This window comes from Dryobates pubescens, chromosome Z (assembly GCF_014839835.1).
Source record: "Dryobates pubescens isolate bDryPub1 chromosome Z, bDryPub1.pri, whole genome shotgun sequence".
Classification (NCBI taxonomy): domain Eukaryota; kingdom Metazoa; phylum Chordata; class Aves; order Piciformes; family Picidae; genus Dryobates; species Dryobates pubescens.
In genome coordinates this window covers 76576518-76601777 of record NC_071657.1, presented here as the reverse complement: position 1 = coordinate 76601777, position 25260 = coordinate 76576518, and the positions used below count along the sequence as shown (strand labels likewise).

The following is a 25260-nucleotide window of genomic DNA, read 5'->3' as shown; positions in this document are numbered from 1 at the left end:
AAGAGGAGGCTCAGGGGAGACCTTATTGCTGTCACAACTACCTGAAGGGAGGTTGTAGCCAGGAAGGGGTTGGTCTCTTCTCCCAGACAAGCAGCACCAGAACAAGAGGACACAGTCTCAAGCTGTGCCAGGGGAGGTTTATGGTGGATGTTAGGAAGAAATTCTTTACAGAAGGAGAGATTGGCCATTGGAATGGGCTGCCCAGGGAGGTGGTGGCGTCACCATCACTGGAAGTGTTTAAAAAGAGACTGGGCAAGGCACTTAGTTGCATGGTTTAGTTGATTAGATGGTGTTGGGTAATAGGTTGGATTTGATGGTCTCAAAGGTCTTTTGCAACCTGGTTAATTCTCAATTCTGTATTCTCAAAAGGATTGGGGGAATTGCAGAAGTTTGCTTGCCCCAAGGCTCAGCAAGGCAATGGGATGAGCTCTACGCTACCGCAAAGGTCCTGCTGATGAGCATGGATCTCATATTTCCAAGGAAAGGCTAGATCTGGGAGACCTGAGCCTTCTCCATCCCTCATCCTCTCAGCCAGCATGTGGTTCTGTTCTCCTGTATTTAACACATGTACCATACTTATTTACAGTAGCTCCTTGAGCTAGGAGGAGAAATTGTTTTGCTGTGATAAGCAGTAATTATAGAAACCACCTTCAAGTAAATTGTTAAAAAGCTATTGAGTTGTGTGGCATATTTCCCCATTTGCATGCATTTCACTTTTCACTTGTCTGAGGAAAAATGTGATTCCAACTGCGATTTTAAAAAACAAAGTAGAAGGAGAGAGCTGTCACTGGAGCTTAAAACTAACTTGATTTTCTTGATTTGAGTTTTCTTTTATTTCTCCTTTTTTTTTTTTTTTTTTTCCCCTGGAATTTGGATGAATTTGAAGTTGAAGATGAGATCTGAGCTGCTCTGCCCCAGTGAAGTCTGTAGTAAAATCATAGAATTGTTTTGATTGGAAAAGACTTCTAAGATCATAGTATCATAGTATCGGTCAGGGTTGGAAGGGACCACAAGGATCATCTAGTTCCAACCCCCCTGCTATGGGCTGGGACACCCCACACTAGATCAGGCAGAGCCTCGTCCAGCCTGGTCTTAAACACCTCCAGGGACAGCGCCCCACCACCTCCCTGGACAACCCATTCCAGGGCTTCACCACTCTCATGGGGAAGAACTTCCTTCTCACGTCCAGCCTGAATCTCCCCACATCCAGCTTCATTTCATTCCCCCTAGTCCTGTCACTACCTGAGATCCTGAGAAGTCCCTCCCCAGCCTTCTTGTAGGCCCCCTTCATTGAGTCCAACACCACCATGGCCATTGCATAATCATAGAACCATAAAATTGTCAGAGTTGAATGGGACCTCAAGGATCATCCAGTTCCAGCCCCCCTGCCATGGGCAGGGACACCTCACACTACAGCAGGCTGCTCAGAGCCACATGCAGCCTGGCTTTAAAAACCTCCAGGGATGAGGCTTCCACCACCTTCCTGGGCAACCTGTGCCAGTGTCTCACCACCCTCATGGGGGAGAACTTCTTCCTAACATCCAATCTGAATCTACCCATTTCTAGTTTTGCTCCATTCCCCCCGGTCCTATCACTACCCAACACCCTAAAAAGTCCCTCTCCAGCTTTCTTGTAGGCCTCCTTCAGATAATGGAAGGCCACAAGAATGTGTCCTTGGAGGCCTCTTCCAATGCCTGGCCACTCTTGCAGCAAAGAAATTTTTTCCTATCATCCAATTTAAACCTCTCCTGGCATGATTCTCGGCCATTTCCTATCACTAGTCACTAGAGAGAAGAGGTAACTCCCACTCCACTGCAGCCTTCTTTGAGGGAGTTGTAGAGAGCAATGAGGTCTCTCCTCAGTCACCTCTTCTCTAGGCTAAACCACCCCAGTTCCCTCAGCTGCTTCTCTTAAGTAGTTCAAGGCCTCCAGTTCTTGCTGCAGTCTCAGGCTGTGCCAGAGGAGGTTTAGGCTGGATGCTAGGAAGAAATTCTTCACAGAAAGAGAGATTGGCCATTGGAATGTGCTGCCCAGGGAGGTGGTGGAGTCACCATCACTGGAGGTGTTTAAAAAGAGACTGGGTGAGGCACTTAATGGCATGGTTTAGTTGATTAGATGGTGTTGGGTGATAGGTTGGACTTGATGGTCTCAAAGGTCTTTTGCAACCTGGTTAATTCTCTGTTCTGCTCTATCTCTAACTTTCCAGCAACAAGTTAGTTTAAATAAATAAATTTTTTAAAAAGGTAAAATTTGGCATTGAAACAGGAAATATGTGAACCTGTCACAGCAAGCAGTCTCAAAGGGCAAGCTGCTTTGCAGGAGCTAATTAACCTTAGGAAATAATTACACAAATATGCAAATGTTGTTTAGATAATTCCATGTGTTATCAACTCAGGTAGTCCATCATAACTGCAGACCTTGCAATGTCTAGGTGTTAGAATCTGGCATAGTTGATAAGGCTTTGGTTGCTGCATCACTTCAGCTTGGTATTTAACAATTAATGGCTGTGATATTACATTAGTAAATTCAACCTGGTTTCTTGAATGCAACAGAACCTAATACGGTATTCACCCTCTGCACACTGCTTATCTGCCTACTCCTAATGGCTCCAGACATTAAAATGTTATATACCTCTCAAGTCCTACCAGTACTGGGAAAAATGACACACCAAAAACCCCTGCTCTCCTCATCCACTTGTTTTGTTGTTGGTTTTTGGTGTTTTTTCCCTCCACAATGGATAAATTTACAAACAATTAATTTGGGGGTTTGGGGGACTTGGAAAAATAAAACCAACATAACAGAGAGAATTCTAGATCTGCAAGCTGATTTTTTGTAACACAAATTCTCTTCTGAAGCAGCCTTTCTTATGAGTGTGGTTCTCTTCCATGCTGCATAGGCCTGGATGGCCAGACCCTAAGAGTGATAGGGAATGGAGTGAACTCCAGTTGGTGGCCAGGCACCAGTGGTGTTCCCTAGGACTCAGTGCTGGGGCCAGATCTCTTCAATAATTAATGTGTTCATCAATGATCTGGGTGAGGGGATTGAGGCTCCCTCAGTAAGTTTGCAGGTGAAACCAAATTCAGTGAGAGAAAGTTGAAAGCCTTAACAGGGGAATCTCACTAGGCTGGATCCATGGGCTGAGGCCAAAGAGATGAGGTTCAACAAAGCCGAGTGCTGAGTCCTGCACTGGGGTCACAACAACCCCATAAACCCCTCCGGGCATAGGGCAGAATGACTGGAAAATACTCAGCTGAAAAAGACCTTGCGGTGCTTGTCAGCACCTGGCTGAAGAGGAACCAGCATTGTGCCCAGGTGGTCAATAATGCCACCAGCATCGTGGCCTGGATCAGCAGTGGTGTCATCAGCAGGAGCAGGGCAGTGATTGTGCCCCCTGTACTAGGCACTGGTGAGGCCACAGCTTGAGTACTGGGTTCAGTTTGGGGCCCTTCACTCCAAGAATGACATTGAGGGGCTGGAGCATGTCTAAAGAAGGGCAATGAAGCTGGGGAAGGGTCTGGAGAACAAGGCTGGTGAAGGGCAGTTGAGGGAACTGGGGTTGTTTAGTTTGGAGAAAAGGAGACTCTCTACAACTCCCTGAAAGGTGGCTTGAGCCAGGTGGAGGTTGGTCTCTTCTTCCAAGTATATACAAGTCCTGGTTTGAGGCCAGGCAGGTCCTCTCTCGCCCCTGAGAGGGACAAATGAATGACACTCACACAAATGGGTTGCAGAAGTGAAGCAAGTGTTTTACAGGACAAAAGATATCCCAAAGTATACAGAGTCCCTTATAGGACACCCAGAAGCCTCCCAACACTTCCCATCTCCCCACCTGAGGGTATACCCAAAACCCCCAGGGCTCTTTCTTCCCCCCCCACTGCTAGGCTAGTCTCAGGCTGGCCAGGTCTGAGACTGCCCCTCCCCCTTCTTCTCCTGGCATTAGGCCTGAAAGGCCTTGAGATAACTCCCCCACGGTTACCCAATGGGGAGCATCTCCATGGGGGCAGAGAGGGAAGAAAGAGGAAGAGAAAGACTTTGCAGGTGGATTTGTAGGGTGCAGGATATTATGGGTGTGAAATATGCTATTTCCTGTGTCCACCTACTGGGTTGGACCCTGTGGACACAGAAGGTGTAACCAATGTGGCAGCAACAGGAGGCACACAGCCTAAACTAGCAATAGGATGAGAAGGAAGAGCTTCAAGTTGTGCCAGAGAAGGTTTGGGTTGAACATTGTGGAAAATTTCTCCCCCAAAAGTGTTGTCAAGGCCTGGCCCAGGCTGCCCAGAGCACTGGTAGAGTTGCCATCCCTGGAGGGTCCTCAAAGTTGTATAGGTGCAGTGCTGGGGCACACAGTTTAGTGGTGACCTGGCAGTGCTGGGTAAATGGTTGGATTTGGTGATCTTAGAAGTCTCTTCCAACCTAAAGGATTTTGTAATTCCATGACCCTGAGGCAGTTACAAAATCACATAGAAACATTCAGGTTGGAAAAGACCCTCAGGATCATCAAGTCCAACTGATAGCCTTACTCTGCAAAGTTCACCCCCAAAACCATATGCCTAAGCACCTTTAAACACATCCAGGGGTGTGTGACAATGTAGTCATGGGCTGCCATTCTTGGTCTCACAAAATAGAGTCCAGCTAGTCGAGGCTGGAGAGGCCCAGATCATGCCAGGACTTGACCTGAGGCTGAGCAGTTCAACTGCTCCGCAGACAACCTCTTCCCTACTGCAAGCTCAGTCAGCTGTAGAAGAGGTTCTGGCCTTGGGATATTAAATGGCTTCATATATATGTGAGAAACATGAGTTTATTACTCATTGTCATATGATTTTCATAGACTGTGTTCTTAAACTATTTGATTACAGTTTGGGTATTAAAATTAAAAGCTCCATGTTAACCATTTATGATTACTTTTTGAGCAGGGACTGTTTTGGTTTAAGAAGTGAGGCATTTTTTATTCATAGTTTAGAAATAGCAGGGTTTAAATACTGGGGGGGAGAAACAAAAACAAAACCAAGTCTTTTAGAAAAAGGAATCTGATCTTAAATCAGTGTTTGTGAATCTTAGAATCACAGAATGGTAGAGGTTGGAAGGGACCTCTGGAGGTCATCAAGTCCAACCATTTACCTGAGCAGCTTGATCTAGTTGGAGACGTCCCTGCTCACTGCAGAGAGGTTGGACAAGGTGACCTTTGAGGATCCCTTCCAACCTGATGCAGTCTGTGAATCTACAACCACCTAGGACAGGTCACACAGGAATGTGTCCTTCCACCTAAAATAAAACCACCTGGAATAAAATTTCATGCTATTTTCCAACACTTGATGATCACTTCTGCCTCAAAAGGAAAATGTCCATGTGGCAAGATTATCTTGGGGATTAGCCCCACGCACCTGTAATTAATCAGGACCTTTCACCACCTTTATCTCCAAGTCAATCTTCAGTGGGATTTGCTCCATGCAAGCATATGGCAGGTGTTCATTACCTAGCTTTGGTAGACACTGATGGCAAAAGAGGTCTATTTACTTATTTTAGTGAAAAAGACTAAAATGCAATAATTACAAGGAAAGAGACATTAATTTATTAGTGAATTAAAAGGTAAATCTTACTGGTGGTGTTCTATCAAAAAAGGAGGCTCAGAGCATCTGCTCCATCCTGTCCTGAACACCATGGAGCTGGGGTGCAGGAATCTGGGCAAGCAGGTACCTGATGTGCAGCAATCTGATTTTGGGTTATTGTGTATTGGTTAATTATCACATGGAGGCCTTTCCATGTAATACTGTTCTTTTGTTTGTTTGTTTGTTTAATTTATGTGGGTTTTTTTAATGATATGTATTCATAGAAATGTAGAATGGTTTGGGTTGGAAGAGACTTTATTATTTTATGTTTGGTGGTTTGGTTATTTTTTTTTTTAGTTAAATATATATATTCATATAATCACAGACTGGTTTAGGTTGGAAGAGACCTTCAAAGCTCATCTAATCCAACCTCCCTGCAGTCAGCAGGAGTATCTTCAACTGGGTCAGGCTGCTCAGAGCCCCAAAAAACCTGACTTGGAATGATTCCATGAAGGTGGTGTCTCCCACCTCTCTGGGCAGCCTGGGCCAGTGTCTTACTACTGGAAATTGCAGGGGAGGAAATATTTTCAGAGGGATGGAGACCCACAGCCATGTGTCCAAAGAATCACTCTTTATTTAGACATAGAATTACTGTGTACAGGCACCCAACTTCCAGCAATTGGAAATTTGAGTTCATTTTTTTGTCTCAGTCTCTTTCACAAATGGGAATGCTTTCAGCCTCAGCTGCCTTCTGAGGTACATGGTGATTTGTCCATTTCCTTCTCCACAGTCACATAGAGAATTATCTAAAGCATGACCAAGGGGCCCCTACTTTATCAAATAATTCAACAAGGTGCTGTATAAGTGTGTTCTGTTGAGCTGAAAAGAAAGAATGCAACAGCTGCCTGAAGCTGTCACCTTTCATACTCAAACTGCACTGTCCAGCCTCTTAATTTAACCCAGACCAGGCAGAGGAGGTTAATCCTCATGGACCCAGGGCAATTTGAAATCCCAAGGAGACCAGACATAGGTGCCCTCTCCTGAAGACAGATGTTTCTCATAGGGGCATGGCACTGGTTTATTCTCCATCTGAGTTGTTTAAGATGTGGTTACCAGCTGGGGGGGGGGGGGGGGGGGTGGAACAAGCAGATGCTCTGAAAAGAAAAAAAAGCTATCTTTTCTACTAAGCACACACAACTCCTCCAGACTCCTTCTCACACGTGTGCTTTTCCTACCTTGCTGAGCAGAGTGTGTGCAGCAGCACCGTTTGTCCTGACGTTTCATGGCTGTTTTGTCAGCAGTAACCAAGCAATCTGCGGTCACAGTCTATGTCTTAACTCCTTCTGGCTCATTTCTTTTTGCTTTTGTTAAACCCTGGTGAGTCTCTGTACTGGGCTGTGAAGCAGTGCAGTTAATGATGTGGTTTGCTAGACCCCTGGTTAGGCTTTAATTGGCAGAAGGTTTTTTGCGGGGCTGAGTTTCTGAATCCTTCAGAAGCTTCTTGCTGCTGTCATAGTCTCACAGAAACCCTAAGCTTCTTGCTTTTCCCAACACAAAACACCTGAAAATGCAATATTAGCCAAAAAAACCCACCCCCATCTGCTCTTTTCATCAGAATGTTAAAGCAGGGTTGTGTACCTGTGGACAAAAAATGCTGTTAAGAGAATTAAGGGTAACATTAGTGTTTAAAAACAAGCATCCTCTGCATATTTAACTAAAACATGTCTTTTAGATAAACTAAGTGTTTTAATGTGCCATCTCCTGGGCTGCATTAAGAGGAGTGTGTCCAGCAGATCCAGGGAGATTCTCCTCCCCTCTACTCTTGCCCTGGTGAAAACTCACATGGAATGTTGCATCCAGCTCTGGGCTCCCCAGTTCAGGAGGGACAGGGATCTGCTGCAGAGAGTCCAACAGAGGGCTACCAGGGTGATGAAGGGACTGAAGCCCTGCCCTGTGAGGAGAGGCTGAGAGACCTGGGGGCTGTTTAGTCTGGAGAAGACTGAGAGGGGATTTAATTTGGAATGACATTTAACAAATCCAAGTGCCGGGTGCTGCACTTTGGCCACAGTAACCCCATGCAGAGCTACAGGCTGGGGTCAGAGTGGCTGGAGAGCTGCCAAACAGAGAGGGACCTAGGGGTGCTGAGCGACAGCTGCCTAAACATGAGCCAGCAGTGTGCCCAGGTGGCCAAGAGGGCCAATGGCATCCTGGCCTGCATCAGGAATGGTGTGGCCAGCAGGAGCAGGGAGGTCATTGTGCCCCTGTACTCTGCACTGGTGAGGCCGCACCTTGAGTACTGTGTCCAGTTCTGGGCCCCTCAGTTTAGGAAGGACATCAAGACACTTGAATGTGTCCAGAGAAGGGCAACCAGACTGGGGAGAGGCCTTGAGCACAGCCCTGTGAGGAGAGGCTGAGGGAGCTGGGATTGTTTAGCCTGGAGAAGAGGAGGCTCAGGGGTGACCTCATTGCCCTCTACAACTACCTGAAAGGTGGTTGTAGCCAGGAAGGGGTTGGTCTCTTCTCCCAGGCAACCAGCACCAGAACAAGGGGACACAGTCTCAAGCTGTGACAGGGGAAGTTTAGGCTCGAGGTGAGGAGAAAGTTCTTCACCGAGCAAGTCATTCGTCATTGGAATTTGCTGCCCAGGGAGGTGGTGGAGTCACCATCCCTGGAGGTGTTCAAGAGGAGATTGGACATGGCACTTGGTGCCATGGTCTAGTCATGAGATCTGTGGTGACAGGTTGGACTTGATGATCCTCGAGCAACCTTGGCGATACTGTGATACTGTGTAATAAATGTTTATAAATACAATGAGGGCTGGGGGTCAAGAGGGAGGGGCAGGCTCTGCTCAGTTGCACCCTGGGATAGGACAAGGGGCAATGGATGGAAACTCCAGCACAGGAGGTTCCACCTCAACATGAGGAGGAACTTCTACACTGCGAGGGTCACAGAGCACTGGAGCAGGCTGCCCAGAGAGGCTGTGGAATCTCCCTCTCTGGAGCTTTTCCCGCCCTATCTAGATGTGTTCCTGTGTGGCCTGCTCTGGCAGGGGGTTGGACTTGATGATCTCTGGAGGTCCATTCCAACCCCTAACATCCTGTGGTCCTGTGATTCACCATGTTTATTATGATTAGGCTGCATTCTTTTTCCATCAGAAACTTCAGTTCAAGCTGTCCTTCAGCTTTATCTTAATAACTCCTCTGTCAATCACCATTTTTCTAATGAAATTTCTTTTTTGAAAACATGCCTCTTCCTTCACAAAGGAAGTAGTCTTTTCCTCCTTTTCCAGATTCCAACACAGGATTGAAAGAAAACAAGCCCTTTCCCCATGTCAAGGTGATTTAGAATAGTTGGTACATAATTAGTTAAAGCTAGGTTCTGTCATAGCCAATCAAGAGCAGAATCTGCCCAGGATTAAGAAGAATATTTCAGAGCACTTCAGTGCTTTTTGACAAATTTGATAAATATGTTTTAATCGCTGCTGCCTTAGAGGGGGGAAAATAATATTTAAAAGCACATAATTATTTTAAAAGCTTTGGGTCCAGTTCCATAAAGATTTGTAGCCATCTCACTCCTGTTTAGGAATCTGGGCATGAGAGTAGAAGTAAAAGCCTGAATCCACCACGTTATTTAGTTGTCTGTCTTCTCATTCATTTTAGACACTTAGAAGAACTTAAATTCCCAAAACTGAGCTGTGGAATGGGACTAAGACCTGAATCACATCAATGTCCTTGGTGAAGTTACAGTAATTCACAGCATGTAATTAGCATCTTCTGGTTGCCAGCAGCCTTTGCTGGTTTGTGCTTTATTTTCCCCAAGGAAACAGAGGTTTTGTGGTTTGCATTTGAGTCACCCATGGGGCATGAAGCTGTTGGTGGAGCAAAGAGGAGAAGTGTGCAGATTTGGGGAGATTACATGAAACAGTCCATCACAGAGCCACAAAGATGCTGCAGGCAGTGGAACATCTTCCTGTGAGGACAGGCTGAGGGAGCTCTTTAGCTTGGAGCAGAGGAGCCTGAGGGGTTCCCTCATTCCTGTTGATAAAGATGCGCAAGGCAGTGTCAGGAGGATGGAGCCAGGCTCTACTCAGTGATGTCCAATGATAGGACAAGGGGCACTGGGTGCACGCTGCAGCAGAGGAGATTCCACACGCACATAAGGGAAAACTTTTTCATTGTGAGGGTGACAGAGACCAGGAACGGGCTGCCCAGAGACAGTTGTGGAGTCTCTTTCTCTGGAGACATCCAAAACCCACCTGGATGCATTCCTCTAGGTGGGCCTGCTCTGGCAGGGGGGTTGTACTGGATGATCTCTGGAGGTCCCTTCCAACCTCTAACATTCTGTGATTCTGTGATGACGTTGACCCTTCATCTCTCTCCGGCATGAGAGAGCCTTGAAAGCACCTGCAGTGTGGTGCTGTTGTCCTGGTGGGACAGGTCAATTAGCAGAGCATCTTACTCTTGTCACCTGAGACTGGCCAGATTTTTAGTTCAGACACAGAGAACTTGAGAAATAAGTGAAATACAAGGAAGATAAGGCCTTTGGGAGTGAAAGTCAGAGGGGGGTTGCAGGGCTTTCTGAAAGCCTCTAAGACAGAGACGCAACTGTACAGCCTTGGTGTTTGAGTGCCCTAAAATCAGTGTAAATCACCTCATTGCTTTCAGCAACTCTTGGAGTGACTGATGGTCACACATTCTTGTTCAAGGATAAGAAAAATCACTCCCCTAACTACCAAAGACTCCAAAGTAATGTCTAATGTGCAAGCAGACAAGCAGTGTTTCATCCGTGCTCTATCTCACGCTTTGCCATTACAGAAAGCAGCATTTAAAAGAGTAGCTGAGGAAAAAAACAAAACCAAAACCACCCAAAAACCCCAACTTAATTTTAATCTTTGGCAGATTTCCGTTGGCCCTTAATATGGAGGGGAGAAAAAAAATAATCCTAAAGGCTGAAATTATATTTATATTGTTCCTACTTGTTTTTATTTGTTTTATCAGACTGAGGCTTAACAACTTTAAACAAACCGTCAGCAAGCAAGCAGTTGACAAAGAGTTGTCAAAAGAAAAGAGAATCAGAGCAGTGGTTTCATAATTCCTTTGAATGCCTCTGTTTAGCTGAATTGCCATCATGGTATTTAGACAACAACAACAACAACAAAAAATAATTTTTGCAGATGTGTAATTTTTTCTTGTTGTATTTATTGAAACAAGCCGCAATAAAGCAACTGTTTTCACTGCCTGTAAACCACAGTTTAAATTTCCTTTATTTAGACAAAGTAATCTGTTCTGGGGTTGGGGGTTTTTTGTTTGTTTTGTTTGGGGGTTTTTTTTGGTTGGTGTTTTGGGTGGGGTTTTTTGTGACACCAGAGTATTTTCATTTGAGGTTTGTTTTAACAAAACATTTTAGCATATAGGAACAGGCTGCTTTTTTAGACAGAACTGCCAGTTTCTGAAAGGTAATTGTCACAAACATGATTTCTTCCTGCAGGATAATGGATCCCCTGAAGAACATGCAATTTATGTTTGGGACCATTTCATTTTCCAGTCAGCTGCAGAGAATGTGTTTTTTGTGGCTCACAGTTATGGTGGACTTGCCTTTGTAGAATTGGTAAGTGTGACTTCTCCATTGCCTTCTTCACTTTGAAGCTTTTCATGGATCTTCTACATTCTTTGTGACCACGAGGAATTGTGTGACAAGTGTAAAATACTGTAAATCAGTTGTGGTTCTTTGTTACCAACTTTGTTGTACCAGGTGATACTTGAGGTCCCTTCCAGCCTAGCATCGTAGGATTCTGTGATTCACTGTCTTCAAGGCAGCTGAGGAACAGCTTTGATGGTCAGATACTGATCTGTGAAGACTTTTTTGAGGTCACTGCGTTTTTCTGTGGTTTTAGGTTAGACAATAAGGTCCCAAGGGAGCATGAACCTGAAATACTGTGGGAAAACAAAACTCATTAAACCCTTCTTGCCAGTAAGCCATGTCCCTCAGCACCACATCCATGCATCTTTTGAACACTTCCAGGGAGATGGTGATTCCACCACCTCCCTGGGCAGCCTGTGACAGTGCTTGAGAACCCTTTCTGTGAAGAAGTTTTTCCTGATAGCCAACCTGAGGTACATACATTCAGCACAAGGCAGGAATAAAAGCCAACTGGAGACTTTTCTGAGTGTTTCCTAAACAAAGTGCTCAGAGAGTTTTTCCATCACACTTCACTCAGTGGCTTGAGGTGGCATGGGTAACAGATGACCAACATGTCATTCCCATTTTGCCTGCTTCTCTTGTCACACTGGTGGATATTTCTTCACCTTTGTTCTACTTTAATATGAAGCACACAGATGTTTCAGAACAAGACTTGACTTCTGACCTTGGGGCTTCCAGGGTCAGGGTGCTCAGGGCCTGTGAAATTATCACAAGCTGAGCAAAAGTTTTTATCCGTTGCAGGAAGCAACGAGTAAGTAAGAAGTTAAAAAGGAGCTTTGTCAGAGAGACAAGATGGTCTCAGTAAGGGTCAGCTTCTGTAGTCTGCTGTCTCTGCAGGAGATGCATGCTTGAGAGGAAGAATATAATATATAACCATTGGCACATCACATATCTGTCACACAAAGACAGACCTGAGAAGTATATTTAATGTAGCCTGATTGTTTTTTAACCAATCAAAGGGTGTTAGCACCTGGTTTTGGTGAAGGTGGTTTGATACCTGAGCTCCACTGAAAGCATTTTGATTAAATAATGCATGCACTGAGGCAGAGATCACTGAAATAAACCCTGAACTGTTTTATCGCAATATTAATCTGTAAGATTTTAATTCTGTCGTGATATCCTTTCTCTTCATCTTTATATCCATATGGCACTTAGTAATTGCAAAGAGCTCAGGAGAAAAAGAGAAAGGGAGCAGCTGATGGGCAATTACTATCTTATGACAAACACATATTCGATCACTTCACTGTCTTCCCTGATTTTTGTGTGGGGGAGATGATGAGGGTGATAGAGCAGCTACACCATACAACAGCCATACCACTGCTACTCTTGCTGTGCAAGAATTGTGGGGTCAACTGATTGATAAAATGGTAAGTTGCAGTAGTTACGGAGACCTGTTGCACAGATGCGTCTTCTGCATCTCTGCCTCTTTCAGGGGAGCAGTTTGAAGCATATGGCTTTAATTTCAAGGGAAGGTTTCTGCCTGTGCCCTCTGCATTTTATTGTGCCTGCAGGGGAAAAGAAAACAAGAAGGGAAAAAAAAGTCCAAAAACATTTGTGATTTCAGTGAGCAGCTTTTAAATTCCCTTTGCATGTTCACTGCTGCAAGGTCTGTCCTGATCACTTGCCGTCATCTCAGTCACAGAGAGCCCCAGCTTATCACTTCAGTATGCTGCAAGGCTCTCAATGAAAACCTGGTGTCAAGGAGAGAAGCCTAACAAAACCTGATATTAAGCAAAGATTCATTTGCACCATCACACTGCAAGAGCTGCAGTTCTCCCAGTTCAGCCTTACGGGAGCAGTACTCATCCTGTGGTGCCCCTTTGTTGGCAGCTGTTGAAGGAGGTGACACAGAAACAGCAGCTTTGCCTCATCCGTTTGCTCACCAAGTTCCTCAAGTCCAGTGCTGGGATGCAAGCATGTGTTTTTGGAGCAGAACTCAGAATGAAATGAGAGCAAATATGACCGTCTTGTCTGATGGAACTGGAGTTGCTTAGCCTGGAGAAGAGGAGGCTCAGGGGAGACCTTGTTGCTCTCTACACTACCTGGAGGGAGGTTGTAGGCAGGTGGGGGTTGGTCTCTTGTCCCAGGCAACCAGCACCAGAACAAGAGGACACAGTCTCAAGCTGCACCAGGGGAAGTTAAGGCTCGGGGTGAGGAGAAAGTTCTTCACAGAAAGAGTGGCCATTGGAATGTGCTGCCCAGGGAGGTGGTGGAGTCACCATCCCTGGAGATGCTCAAAAAAAGATTGAATATGGCACTTGGAGCCATGGTGTAGTTGTCAGATGGTGTTAGGTGTTAGGTGACAGATTGGACTTGATGATCTCTGAGGTCCTTTCCAACCTGGTTGATTCTGTCATTCTGTGAAATTGGTATAAAAGGAGGAGTAATTTTGTTGCAAACCTTTAGTGGCCAAAGCTGATCTTCATTCCAGTTTTCACCTTGCCGTGAAAATCAGTCTGTGGTTTGGAAGTCCTTCATTAAACAAATCAGTAAAGCTTGGCTGCAATTTTTTGCATGCATGCCCTAGAATCTTAATGCTTCTTTGTGGTCTTTGCAGCTTCTTAATCGTAAGAGGTGATTCATCCCCTTTGCTCTTGCTCTTGCTCCAATACTGTGTCCGGTTCTGGTGCTCCCAGCATAAGAAGGACACAGAGCTGTTGCAGAGAGTCGAGGAGAGGGCCATGAAGATGATCTGAGGGCAGGAGCATCTCTGCTGTGAGGCCAGGCTGGGGGAGTTGGAGGTGTTCAACCTGCAGAAGAGAAGGCTCTGGGGGGACCTTAGAGCTACCTTCCAATAGCTGAAGGGAGCCTACAGGAAGGCTAGAAAGAGACTTATCCTGAGGGTGTCTAGGGACAGGATTAGGGGGAATGGTTTGAAGCTGAGGCAGAGCAGGGTTTGACTGGAGCTGAGAAAGAAATTCTTCAGTGTGAGGGTGATGAGACTCTGGAATAGGCTGCCCAGGGAGATTGTGGCTGCCTTCTCCCTGGGGTTGTTGAAGGCCAGGTTGGCTCAGTCTGAGTCTGGTTGAGAGGAGCTCCCACCCATGTTGGGGAGGTTGGAGTAGATGATCTCTGAAATCCCTTCCAACCTGAGCCATTCTGTGATTCTGTGATTCTTGCATGTCTGTGATCGAGAAATGCTAAGAATAACAATGGTGAGTCTGCTAACACCATCCCTGAGTACAAAGAAACTCCTCCTGCAAGGCAGGCTCACCATTTCTGTACCTTGCTGGGTCATAGATTACTACTGCAATAATTGAAAGTGACTGAACATGTGTGGGAAGTAAAGTTCCCCCCAATAAACGTAATTAGTTGTATTGTTTGTAGCTTGAATTACAAATGCTAATCATAAACTGTATGCTAAAACATATCTTAATATTTAGTAATTAAGACTTTGTGTAATTGTGGTTTGAAATTAAATGTGCCTCTAATAATACCTACACGTAAATTACTTTCTGAATGCACGGCAGTAAAAATAGTTGTTGGGTCACTGTGTTCAGCTAATTACTGATTTTGAAGAGCTGAAACCGTGATTCATGAACACATCTCAAGCTTCTTGTTTCTGTTATCCCCTTACACAGTGTAGTCAGGGATTTATTTTCAGCTTGCTGCAGTTGATGGTAAATGGTGGAATTTTCCCAACTCCTAGCTTACAATAATTTTATGAAATTTAACAGAAAGTGAGAATTTTCAAGTTGATGGAGTCAATTTTATATTTAGTTTACAGAAAATAAGTTTCTGGTACAACGCCTCCTTTGAGATTTTTCTGCCAGATTTTGTGGGTTTACAATTATTTTGCTGTGAAAAGAGTGTTGGGGTTTGGGTTTTGTTTTCTTATCTTGTCTTTGCCTGCGTGAAAGAACCTGCATAGGAGAAAAGATCTGTTGTGCTCCTGTGCCTCGCTGCTTATAGTGGCCATCTCCTGCAGATCTGCTTTCCCCAGGACTTATTGGTGTTGGTCCCTCCTTGCAGGAGCCCCAGCAGAAAGCTGCACCACACTGCAGCCAATGATGGCTTCCAGGGTAACAGATCTGGTGAAGGGTCTGGAGAACAGGGCTGGAGAGGAGCAGCTGAGGGACCTGGGGATGTTTAGTCTGGAGAAGAGGAGGCTGAGGGGTGACCTCTTTGCTCTCCACAACTCCCTGAAAGCAGGTTGGAGCCAGGTGGGGCTTGTTCTCTTCTCACAAGGAGCAAGTGATAGGGCAAGAGGAAATGGCCTCACGTTGCACCATGGGAGGTTTAGGCCAGGTACAATTAGGAACAATTTCTTTGCTGCAGGAGTGGTCAGGCATTGGAACAAGGTGCCCAGGGAAAGAGAAGATGAGAAGAGAAGAGAAGAGAAGAGAAGAGAAGAGAAGAGAAGAGAAGAGAAGAGAAGAGAAGAGAAGAGAAGAGAAGAGAAGAGAAGAGAAGAGAAGAGAAGAGAAGAGAAGAGAAGAGAAGAGAAGAGTCCAGTCCGGGTTGGAAGAGACCTTCAAGATCATCACATCCAACCCATCAACCAATCCAACCCACCTAAACACTGGAGTCAGCATCCCTGGAGGTATTGAAGAAATATGTCAGCTTTGGGCCATGGTTTAGTGGCCATGGTGGTGTTGGGTTGGCAGTTGGAGTCAATGATCATGGAGGTCTTTTCCAACTGAAACCATTCTGTGATTCTAATGACAGCATCAGGGCCTGGCTGCATGTGGAGAGGACAGAAAGGGTTGTCCTGGGATACTGGGTGACACGGGCAACTCTGTGTCCATCATTGTAAAGAAACAAATGACAGATACTAATTTTGGAGTCACAAGAAGACTTGTTGAAGCTAAGATTTCAGTATTGTCAATTAGATATTCAGTATCCTGAGATTTAAACAATAACATAGGAAAAAAAAAGAATTTGTGGGAGATGTTTGCCTCTCATATTTTTGAGACCTTAGGCTTTACATTTTTAAGGGCTTCCTTCACAGCTTATGAACTAGAAGTGTAGCAATTTGGGGTTTTATTTTAGTCAAATATTATCTCCAGGGAGACAACCAAACCAAAACACCACTAGGTATCATGGGAATCATGACAAAATTGTGAGAATCAGCAGTGGTATCTGCAGCTCACAGCATTCATACTGCTGTAAAAAGACAAAGTGCACAGGGGAATGAGATATAATTAAATTAGGAGAAGGAAAAGCAGGTTCATTGTCTTTGAGCAGATGAGGAACTGTTCACTGTGGCCTTTGTTGGCTAAAAATACTGGGATGCATATTGACAGTTTGTACAAAGTGTAGATAAGACTCTGTGTGTGTGTGTGTACTTTTAGGCAGCTTTGTTAGAATAAGAGCCCTTAAAACACACTGTTCAAATCATTGTGTCCTAACTGCACCAAAATTGGCCACTTTGGTCCATTTCAAAATGGTTTAGGTCCATCATTTTGAGACCTGCTCTGCAACATGCTGCCACTTCATTTCCTTGCACTGTGCTGAAGATGGTGAGGACCTGTGTTGTGGTTTAAGCTTTCCTGGAGTCCAAAAGCCCAAATGGAACAGATTTAGATTGCCTCCCCTCTTCCTTTCTCCCAGTAGGGAAAAGCAAATTAGGCACAAATAAAAAGAGGTAAAATTATGGAAGAAACAGTTTTGAATCGATTTGGAAGTAAAAGAGATAGGTTTAACAAAATATTAAAGGTATTTGAATAAAAGGAAGATTACAAAGGTATAAGGAAAAGGAGTAAATAAGAATATATACAAAACCAGGCACAGCTGGCAAAGGGTTCTCTGGATGCAAGATGGATTCTCTTTAGATGCAGTCCTTGGGAGTCTGGAACAGCATGGAACAGACCCCACCACGTGGTTGCAGCAGAAGCAGCATGAGGTGTTCAGGCAGGAGAGGACATGAGAAGAGAGAGAAGAAATGGCTCCATTTAAAAAGGCTTATGGACAGGAAGTGAAAGTGGAATAGACTTTGACCCCAGGACCCCTTCCCCTGGGCGTGGGGGGGGACAAGTCTCTCTGCTCAGTTGGGTCAGGTTTCTTTGTCCACCTGGGGCTAGGTTCTTTTCAGCCCACCCCTTCCTGGGCTGGGTGTAATCTGGCATAACCTGGCACCCACCTGTCAGGTGCCACAATTTAAGAGTCTTTAGTGACTGGGCTGTGACCCTGTCATTAGTTTCTCATTAATTTAGTTTCCACACTTTTCAGTTTGAATGGTTTCTTATACATGGATTTTGTTTATATATGCATTTTTAGATAGATAGACAGATAGATAGATAGATAGATAGATATGTATAGGTATATATAGATATATACACACTTCTATAAATGTATCTGTTTATTTATTTTGTGTGTTCACTTTGGGTCAAGAATTGATGAGCAGAGCAGGTACTCTGGATGTAAGTGATTTTCCCCCTGTACTCGGCACTAGTGAGGCCACACCTTGAGTGCTGGATTCAGTCTTGGGGCCCTCACTACAAGGACAAACATTGAGGGGCTGGAGCATGTCCAGAGAAGGGCAATGAAGCTGGTGAAGGGTCTGGAGAACCGGGCTGGGGAGGAGCAGCTCTGGGAATCGCACTTCTTTAGTGTGGAAAAGGGGAAGCTGAGTGGAGACCTTCTGGGTCACTACAACTCCCTCAAAGGAAGTCAGAGTGTGGTGGGAGTTGGTCTCTTCTCCCAAGTAACAAGTGATAGGGCAAGAGGAAATTACCTCAGGTTGCACCAGGGGAGGTTTAAGTTGAACATTAGAAGAAATTATTTCACTGACGAGGTTTCCAAACTGTCACAGGCTGCCCAGGGAGGTGGTTGCTTCCCTATGCCTGGAAGTGTTTAAAAGATGCAGAGGAGTGGTGCTGAGGGATGTGGTTTAGGCCCAGCCTGGGAAGTTAGAGAATGGCTGGACTCAATGATCTTAAAAGTTCTTTTCCAAACAAAACCATTCTGTGATTTTAGGTGTGACTCTTAATTCTCCTGTCTGACTTACTAAGTCCAAATACATCTACTAATGTATGGCAGATGTAGTATGGGATATGTGATGGTTGTAGGAGGCATGAGAGAGCTGAGAACCAAAACACCTGCATGACCAAGATCCATGTTGTGAAGAAACAATACAATATATCACTGTACTTCAAGGCTTAGAGATCATTAAGCTAAAAAAAACACAAAACAAAACAAAACAAACAAACTAAAAAACACCCACAACAAAACAAAAAGAAAAACAAACAAACAAACAATCAAACAAAACCCAAACCAAACAAAACCCCCAAAGAAACAAGACTAAACAGACTCTGCTTGGAATTGTGTGCTCAGTTTTGGTTCCTGCTATACAAAAAAGATATTCAGCTACCTGAAAGGTGGTTGTAGCCAGGAAGGGGTTGGTCTCTTCTCTCTAGCAACCGGCACCAGAACAAGGGGACACAGTCTCAAGCTGCGCCAGGGAAAGTTTAGGCTGGAGGTAAGGAGAAAGTTCTTCATGGAGAGAGTCATTCGCCATTGGAATGTGCTGCCCAGGGAGGTGGTGGAGTCACCATCCCTGGAGGTGTTCAAGAGGGGATTGGACGTGGCACTTGGTGCCATGGTCTAGTCATGAGGTCTGTGGTGACAGGTTGGACTCAATGATCTTTGAGGTCTCTTCCAACCTTGGTGATACTGTGATACTGTTATATGGACAGGGTGGCCCAAAGAAGGGCCACAGAGATGATGCAAGAACTGGGAAGCTTCTGTGTGAGAAGAGGATGAGAGAACTGGGTTTGTTCAACCTGCAGAAAAGGGCTCAAGGGAGACCTCACCATGTTCCAGTATTTAAAAGGGTGACTACAAAGATGGTGGAGATTCCGTTTTTACAAGGAGTCCCATGGAAGAGATGAGAGACGATGTGTGCTAGTTGCTCCTGGAGAGAGTCCTACTGGACACAAGAAGAAAATTTTTCACTATGAGAACAGTCATTTCAATAATGCCCCCAGGGAAGTGGTGTAGTCCCCAACACTGGACTTCTGTAAGACTCATCTGGACAGGGGCTGGGCCATCTTGTCTATACCATGCTTTGCATGGGAAAGGTTGGGCTAGATGATTGTTGAAGTCCCTTCCAGCCTGAGATTCCATGATTCTGGGATTCTCTGACAGTCTTTGAATGTTGAATGTCCATGGGAAGAGCAGAATGGGATGCTGTCATGTAGGTTTATGGGGACTTGGATTATATGTCCAGCCTTTGGACAGATCATTTCACCCAGCTCTACCTGTTTCAGGTTTCCCCTTTCTCTGTGTTTTACACTTGCATTAGCAGCTCTTTGAGTCAGGCCTGATGCAGGCAGGGACACTCAAGAAAGTAAGTCTGAAAGTAGAAAGTTCTTAGGTCCATTTGGTTATTTGTTTCAGCTGTACTTTGTTGTGTTTCTTGGAAAAATGCTTCTTCATCTGGAAAAGGTCAAATGAGAAATCCTAAAATCATTTGGGTTGGAAGGGACCTTTAAAGGTCATCTACTCCAAACCTCCTGCAGTCAGCAGGGACATCTGAAACTAGAGCAGGTTGCCCAGAGCCCCAAACAACCTGACCTGGAATGGTTCCATGGGTGAGGCATCTACCAAGAGCAGCTTGGGCCAGGATCTGACAGCCATCAGCATGAAGTATTTCTTCCTTCTCTCTAGTCTAAATCTCCCTCTTTTAGTTTCAAACCATCACCCTTGTCCTGTCACAACAGGCCCTGCTCAACAGTCTGTCCCCAGCTTTCTAATTGGTTCTTTTAAGAACTGGGAGGCCACCAGAAGCTTTCCCTGGAGCCTTCTCTTTTCCAGGCTGAAAATCCCCAACTCACTCAGCCTGGCCTCACATCAGAGGGCTTCCAGCTCTTAAATGAGGGTGAACAAGAGGAGCTAATGGAGAGACAGCAATGGGTTGTCTAAAAAAGGACTGGACAGCACTGATGTCATTCACTTTGGGGCACTTTTAGTATTTCTCTTACTGGGATAGGCGCACAAAGTAAGAGTGTGCTAGTGACATTGTTTCCAGTTATGAGGTGACAGGTCACTTTTGGTGTTCAGAAGCAGAATTTCTTCAATAAGAGTAATTTAAGGAGATGATAATGCAAACTTCAAGACACTTAGATATTGACTGGCTCATCTTCTGCACTTAGGTATGAAGGGATTGGCAGGAATGAAGAAGTCCTTGGACATGAGGCTTCATTGCTGATGGCTGTAAAGGAATGACCCAGTAAGGCAACAAAAAAGCCAAATGTGATCCCTTTCAGTCCCAGGAAGGGAAATATCAATGCCAAGCAGCATGCTGGTGAAATTAATCTGAGAATTCAGAGTTCAGGAGGAAGATACCATAGAACCACAGACTGATTTGTGTTGGAAGGGATCTTTAAAGATCATCTAGCCCAGCCCCCCTGTAGTGAGCAGGGACATCTACAGCTAGAGCAGGATGCTCAGAGAAGCCCTGTCCAACCTGACTTGGAATGGTCCCATGTGGGGAAGAGCTGCACTCAGAGCAATGAATAGGCGACTTTGCTAGGAACAATGTGCCATGATGTGGTGCCACATGGAGATGGCCTACCTACCATGGGCACTGGGATCAATATAGCTGTAGAAACATTGCACACACTTTCAAGGCTTACCATGCTTACTAAGTAATCTGTTGATGCTCTGACACTAACTTTGATAGCTGTTGAAGAAGAAGGTTCAGCATCTAGTCTGCTACAAAAGCAGATCTAAAAGCAATGGCTTGAATGGCTTGTTCAGCCTGGCCAAGGAAAGCTCTAAGAGATTGGTAGCCCTTTGCAAACACCTCAGAAGAGCCATGTAAGCCAAAGAACATTGCTGGCACAGGAACAAATGGATTGAAACTAGTCATGAATAAATTGAGGGTGGAATTAGGTTTATCACCATTGGATGAGAAAGGTCCCTTTGGGAACAGGAGGAGTGGGGCAAAGCTGATACCTACCATGATTCACACAAGACAAGAGTTACGTGAATAACTGGCTGGGACCATCAGTCCTTAGGCTGCATCAAAAAAAAACATGGCCAGCAGCTGGAGGTGATTCTACCACTTTTCCTTGGTGAGACCTCATCTGGAGTGCTACATCCAGCTTGGGAGCCCTTAAAACAGGAAGGACATGGACCTGATGGAGCAGGTCTAGAGGAGGCCACAAAGATGATCAAGGGGCTGGAGCACCTCTGCTACGAGGGCAGGCTGAGGGAGCTGGGGTTGTTCAGGCTGGAGAAGAGGAGGCTCCAGGGAGACCTAATAGCAGCTTTCCAATACCTGAAGGGGACTACAGGAAGGCTACAGAGGGACTGTTTGCAAAGGCTGCAGTGACAGGATGAGGGGCAGTGGTTTAAATTAGAGAACAGCAGATTTAGATTGGATGTGACCATCAAGTTCTGCACCATGAGGGTGGTGGAACACTGCAACAGATTGCCCAGGATGGTGGTTGAGGTCCTATCCCAGCAGATATTCAATGTGAGGCTTTGACAAGACTCTGAGCAACCTGATAGAGTGGAGCATGGCCCTGCTGACTGCAGTGGGCTTGGTCTAGATGTCCTTTGGAGGTCCCTTCCAACTAAAACCATTCTATGATTCTGTGTTCGGATGCTTCTTTTCAGCCTCAAATAGTTGGATCCAGTTTGGATTTATTCTGGAGTTGGTGTTCTCTCCATGGCTCAAACACTGGAAGCACTGAGCTTGAACCAAAACCAGGTCAAACCCCAAACACAAATGTCTGCAAGTGACATTTTTTCCCCCCTCCTGCCTTCATTTTGGAAGCGGCAGACACATTTTTTGCTAATGCCTTCTGAAATGCACAAGCTTCAGCCTGTGGGGGGGAAAGCCACAGGGGTGGCAGATCCCACAGTGAGGGGCTGAAGCAGCAAGGAAATTAAATGATGGATTGAGCAAAAAAATACTGAAGTGTCCTGGTATGTGTCACTGCCTGCTGTACTAGGAGCAACTTTTTGATCATATTTGACTTTTGCTGCTATATTCATATAAAATGTGTGTGTCTGTATGTACATATAAATATATACATACATGTTGTATTTATGTGTATGTATTGCCAACTTTACCAGAGGAGGAAAATAGGCCAGACTGGGGCTAAATAAATAAATAGGGAAGTGTACAGTGACATCATTACTTCATTTGCTACACATTTATTGCTGTTAACCATTCATACTGTGCTAGCCTTCTCCTGAAGAGCTTCTAGTCTGGAAAGATCCTAAAGGTCTTTCCAACCTGAATGCTTCAGTGATTCTGTGATCATCTAATGGAAAGAGACAGAAGAATGATGAATGGTGACCAAGCAGTGAGCACCATAGCTGCATGTCCTTTCTCATTTTCTTGGTGTTTTAGTTCAAACGCCATGTTGGCATCCCTTGCTCACATCATGCTCAGCTTTGCTATAAGATGAGAAAAGAGGAGGGCTGCAATGACAGTCTGAGCATTGTGTGCATCCAGAAGATGATTGTGTTTTGAAATTACTGGATCCAAGCATAGTGGGGTACCTCTGGAGATCATCTACTAATTGATCATAGAGTTCTCTGATACTATGACCTTACTGGCCCATTCATATTAGTTTTCTATTTGGACACCAAAGTTGGAATGCTAGTTTTAAAGAGATGGGTAAAAGTTTGGGTTACTTGGAAGTCCACTTACTTGGGACTACGCATTTGTGTCCTGTGGGATTTGGAAGTCAAAGGCACAGCACTTTCTGCTTCTCTTTGCAGAGACTTTTCTAGAATGGCCTCATGTCACCAGTTGTATATTTTTATCTATTTCTTTGCATTGTCTTAAAACTCCATGCACTACACATTGAACATTTATTTATAGCTTTTGGTATGAAGAGCTTTCTGATCTCTAGCATTTTTTATCCTACTTCCATCCCCTTGTTTTCTTGGTGCCCAACTAAATATAACTAACTCTTTTTTAACTCTTCTTCTTTTTTTTTTTCCCTTTTTTCTTTGTATGCCACTCTGAACTCAGTACTATTTGACAACATTTCTCTGGTAGTATGTTGAACATGTGTAGTTAAGTGCTGTAGCTATAGTTATCTCAAGGTGAACTTCAGTACCTTTGTTCAGCTCTGCAGTGTTTTGGTCAGTGCAGACAAAATGGCACTCAATTGTTTTTTGGTGCTTTTTTTTTTCCAAAATCACAGAGTCCCAGCATGGGGAGGTTGGAAGGGACTCTGGAGATCATCCAGTCCAACCCCCACTCCTGAAGCAGAGCACCCACAGCAGCTTGCCCAGGATCACAATGGCCAGGCAGTTTTGGAATCTCTTCAGAGGAGACTCCACAACCTCCCCGGGCAGCCTGTTCCAGGCCTCCAGCACCCTTACACCAAAGGATTTTCTCTTTCTGTTCATGGAATCACCATCACTGGAGGTGTTTAGGAGGAGACTCAATAGGGTGCTTGGTTGCGTGGTTTAGTTGATTAGGTGGTGTTGGATGATAGGTTGGATGATCTTGAAGGTCTCTTCCAACCTGGTCTATTCTATTTCTATTCTATTCTATTCTATTCTATTCTATTCTATTCTATTCTGAACCTCCTGGGTTCTAGTTTGTGCCCATTGCTCTTTGTCCTGTCCCTGGGCACCACTGACATGAGCCTGGCCCCAGTCTCTTGCTTCCTACAACCCTTTAGCTCTTGCTGAACATTGATCAGATCCCCTCTCAGTCTGTTCTTTTCCAGGCTAAAACAGCCTCAGGGCTCTCAGCCTTTGCTCCTCACAGAGATAGAATAGAAAAATAGAATTAGCCAGGTTGGAAAAGACCTTTGAGATCATAGAATCCAACCTATCATCCAACACCATCTAATCAACTAAACCATGGCACCAAGCACCCCATCCAGTCTCTTCCTAAACACCTCCAGTGATGGTGACTCCACCACCTCCCTGGGCAGCCCATTCCAATGGCAAATCACTCTTTCTATGAAGAGCTTCTTCCTAACATCCAGCCTAAGCCTCCCCTGGTGCAGCTTGAGACTGAGATGCTCCAGGCCTCTCATTGTCTTTGTATGCTCTGATGGATTATTTGCAGTACTTTCCTGTCTCTCTTGAACTAAGAAGCCCAGAACTGGACCCAGTACTCAAGTGTGGCCTCAAAGTTTCTTTGAGTTTCATACGCACTAAATGTTCATGCATCCCTTGGAGTATTTTAATGTTCTCCATTTCTCTTTCCCCAGTGGTAGTGAATGCACCAGATGATCTTTCCCCCTTCAACAATATTATTCCACTTTGTTCCAAAATAAACCTAGCTGTGGTGTGGCCCTTGCTGTGTGGGATGATGGACTAGATTGTCATCACAATCCCTTTTTATCCTACAGGTCTATGAATCTTGGAAGCTCTCTTTGTATTTTTTTTCATGCCTTACTTCTCTTGGCAGTTTCTCCTGCTTTAATGTCACCTGCAAGTTTAATTAATTCCAGACCATTAATGAAGATGTTAAATAAAACCATATTTGGCATCTCTCCTTTTATCTGACTAGAAACTTCCTCCTGGCTCAATAAATCCCTTTGTATGAGTATCCTGTCCTGTATTGTTTCAACTGTTTTAAATTCCATGAGACAGTGTACTTACCAGTCAGTTTATTTTTCATTTCAAATTCTGGCTTTGAAAGAGGGAGAAAGAAATAAAAGCCAAAGCACAGAACCATGTTCAAAGAACACCTCCATTTTCCTTTTAGCTGTGCAGCCTGAGCCTATCAAAGGTGAGTGGACAATATCTGTGTGCAACTATCTTCTTAAAATGTGTGGGGTACACCACTGATCCCAACTCCATGACCCAGACCAATTGGTTTTCCTTGGTTTTTTGCCTAGCTATTAATTTCCTCACTGGTTGTCCAAACTTCCCAAGTTACAGGTTGTCATCTCTAGATGTGTACCTCTATACTCACCAGTGCTCCTTCACTGAATTGGGAAATTCAATACTAATTGAATTGCATGGTTTAGTTGATTAGGTGGTGTTGGATGATAGGTTGGACGCAATGATCTCAAAGGTATCTTCCAACCTGGTTTATTCTATTCTATTCTGTTATTCTATTATTATTCTATCTTTCTGA

The 25260-nt window shown here is 44.7% G+C and overlaps 1 protein-coding gene across 1 annotated transcript in view; it reads left to right on the top strand.

The window, feature by feature from the left end:
* FAM172A (family with sequence similarity 172 member A) overlaps positions 1 to 25260 on the top strand; it is a 385390-nt gene that overhangs the window by 206015 nt on the left and 154115 nt on the right. The window contains exon 8 of the mRNA XM_054177961.1: positions 11034 to 11153. Within this exon, the coding sequence (XP_054033936.1) occupies positions 11034 to 11153 (120 nt within the window). The remainder of the gene's footprint in view (positions 1 to 11033; positions 11154 to 25260) is intronic.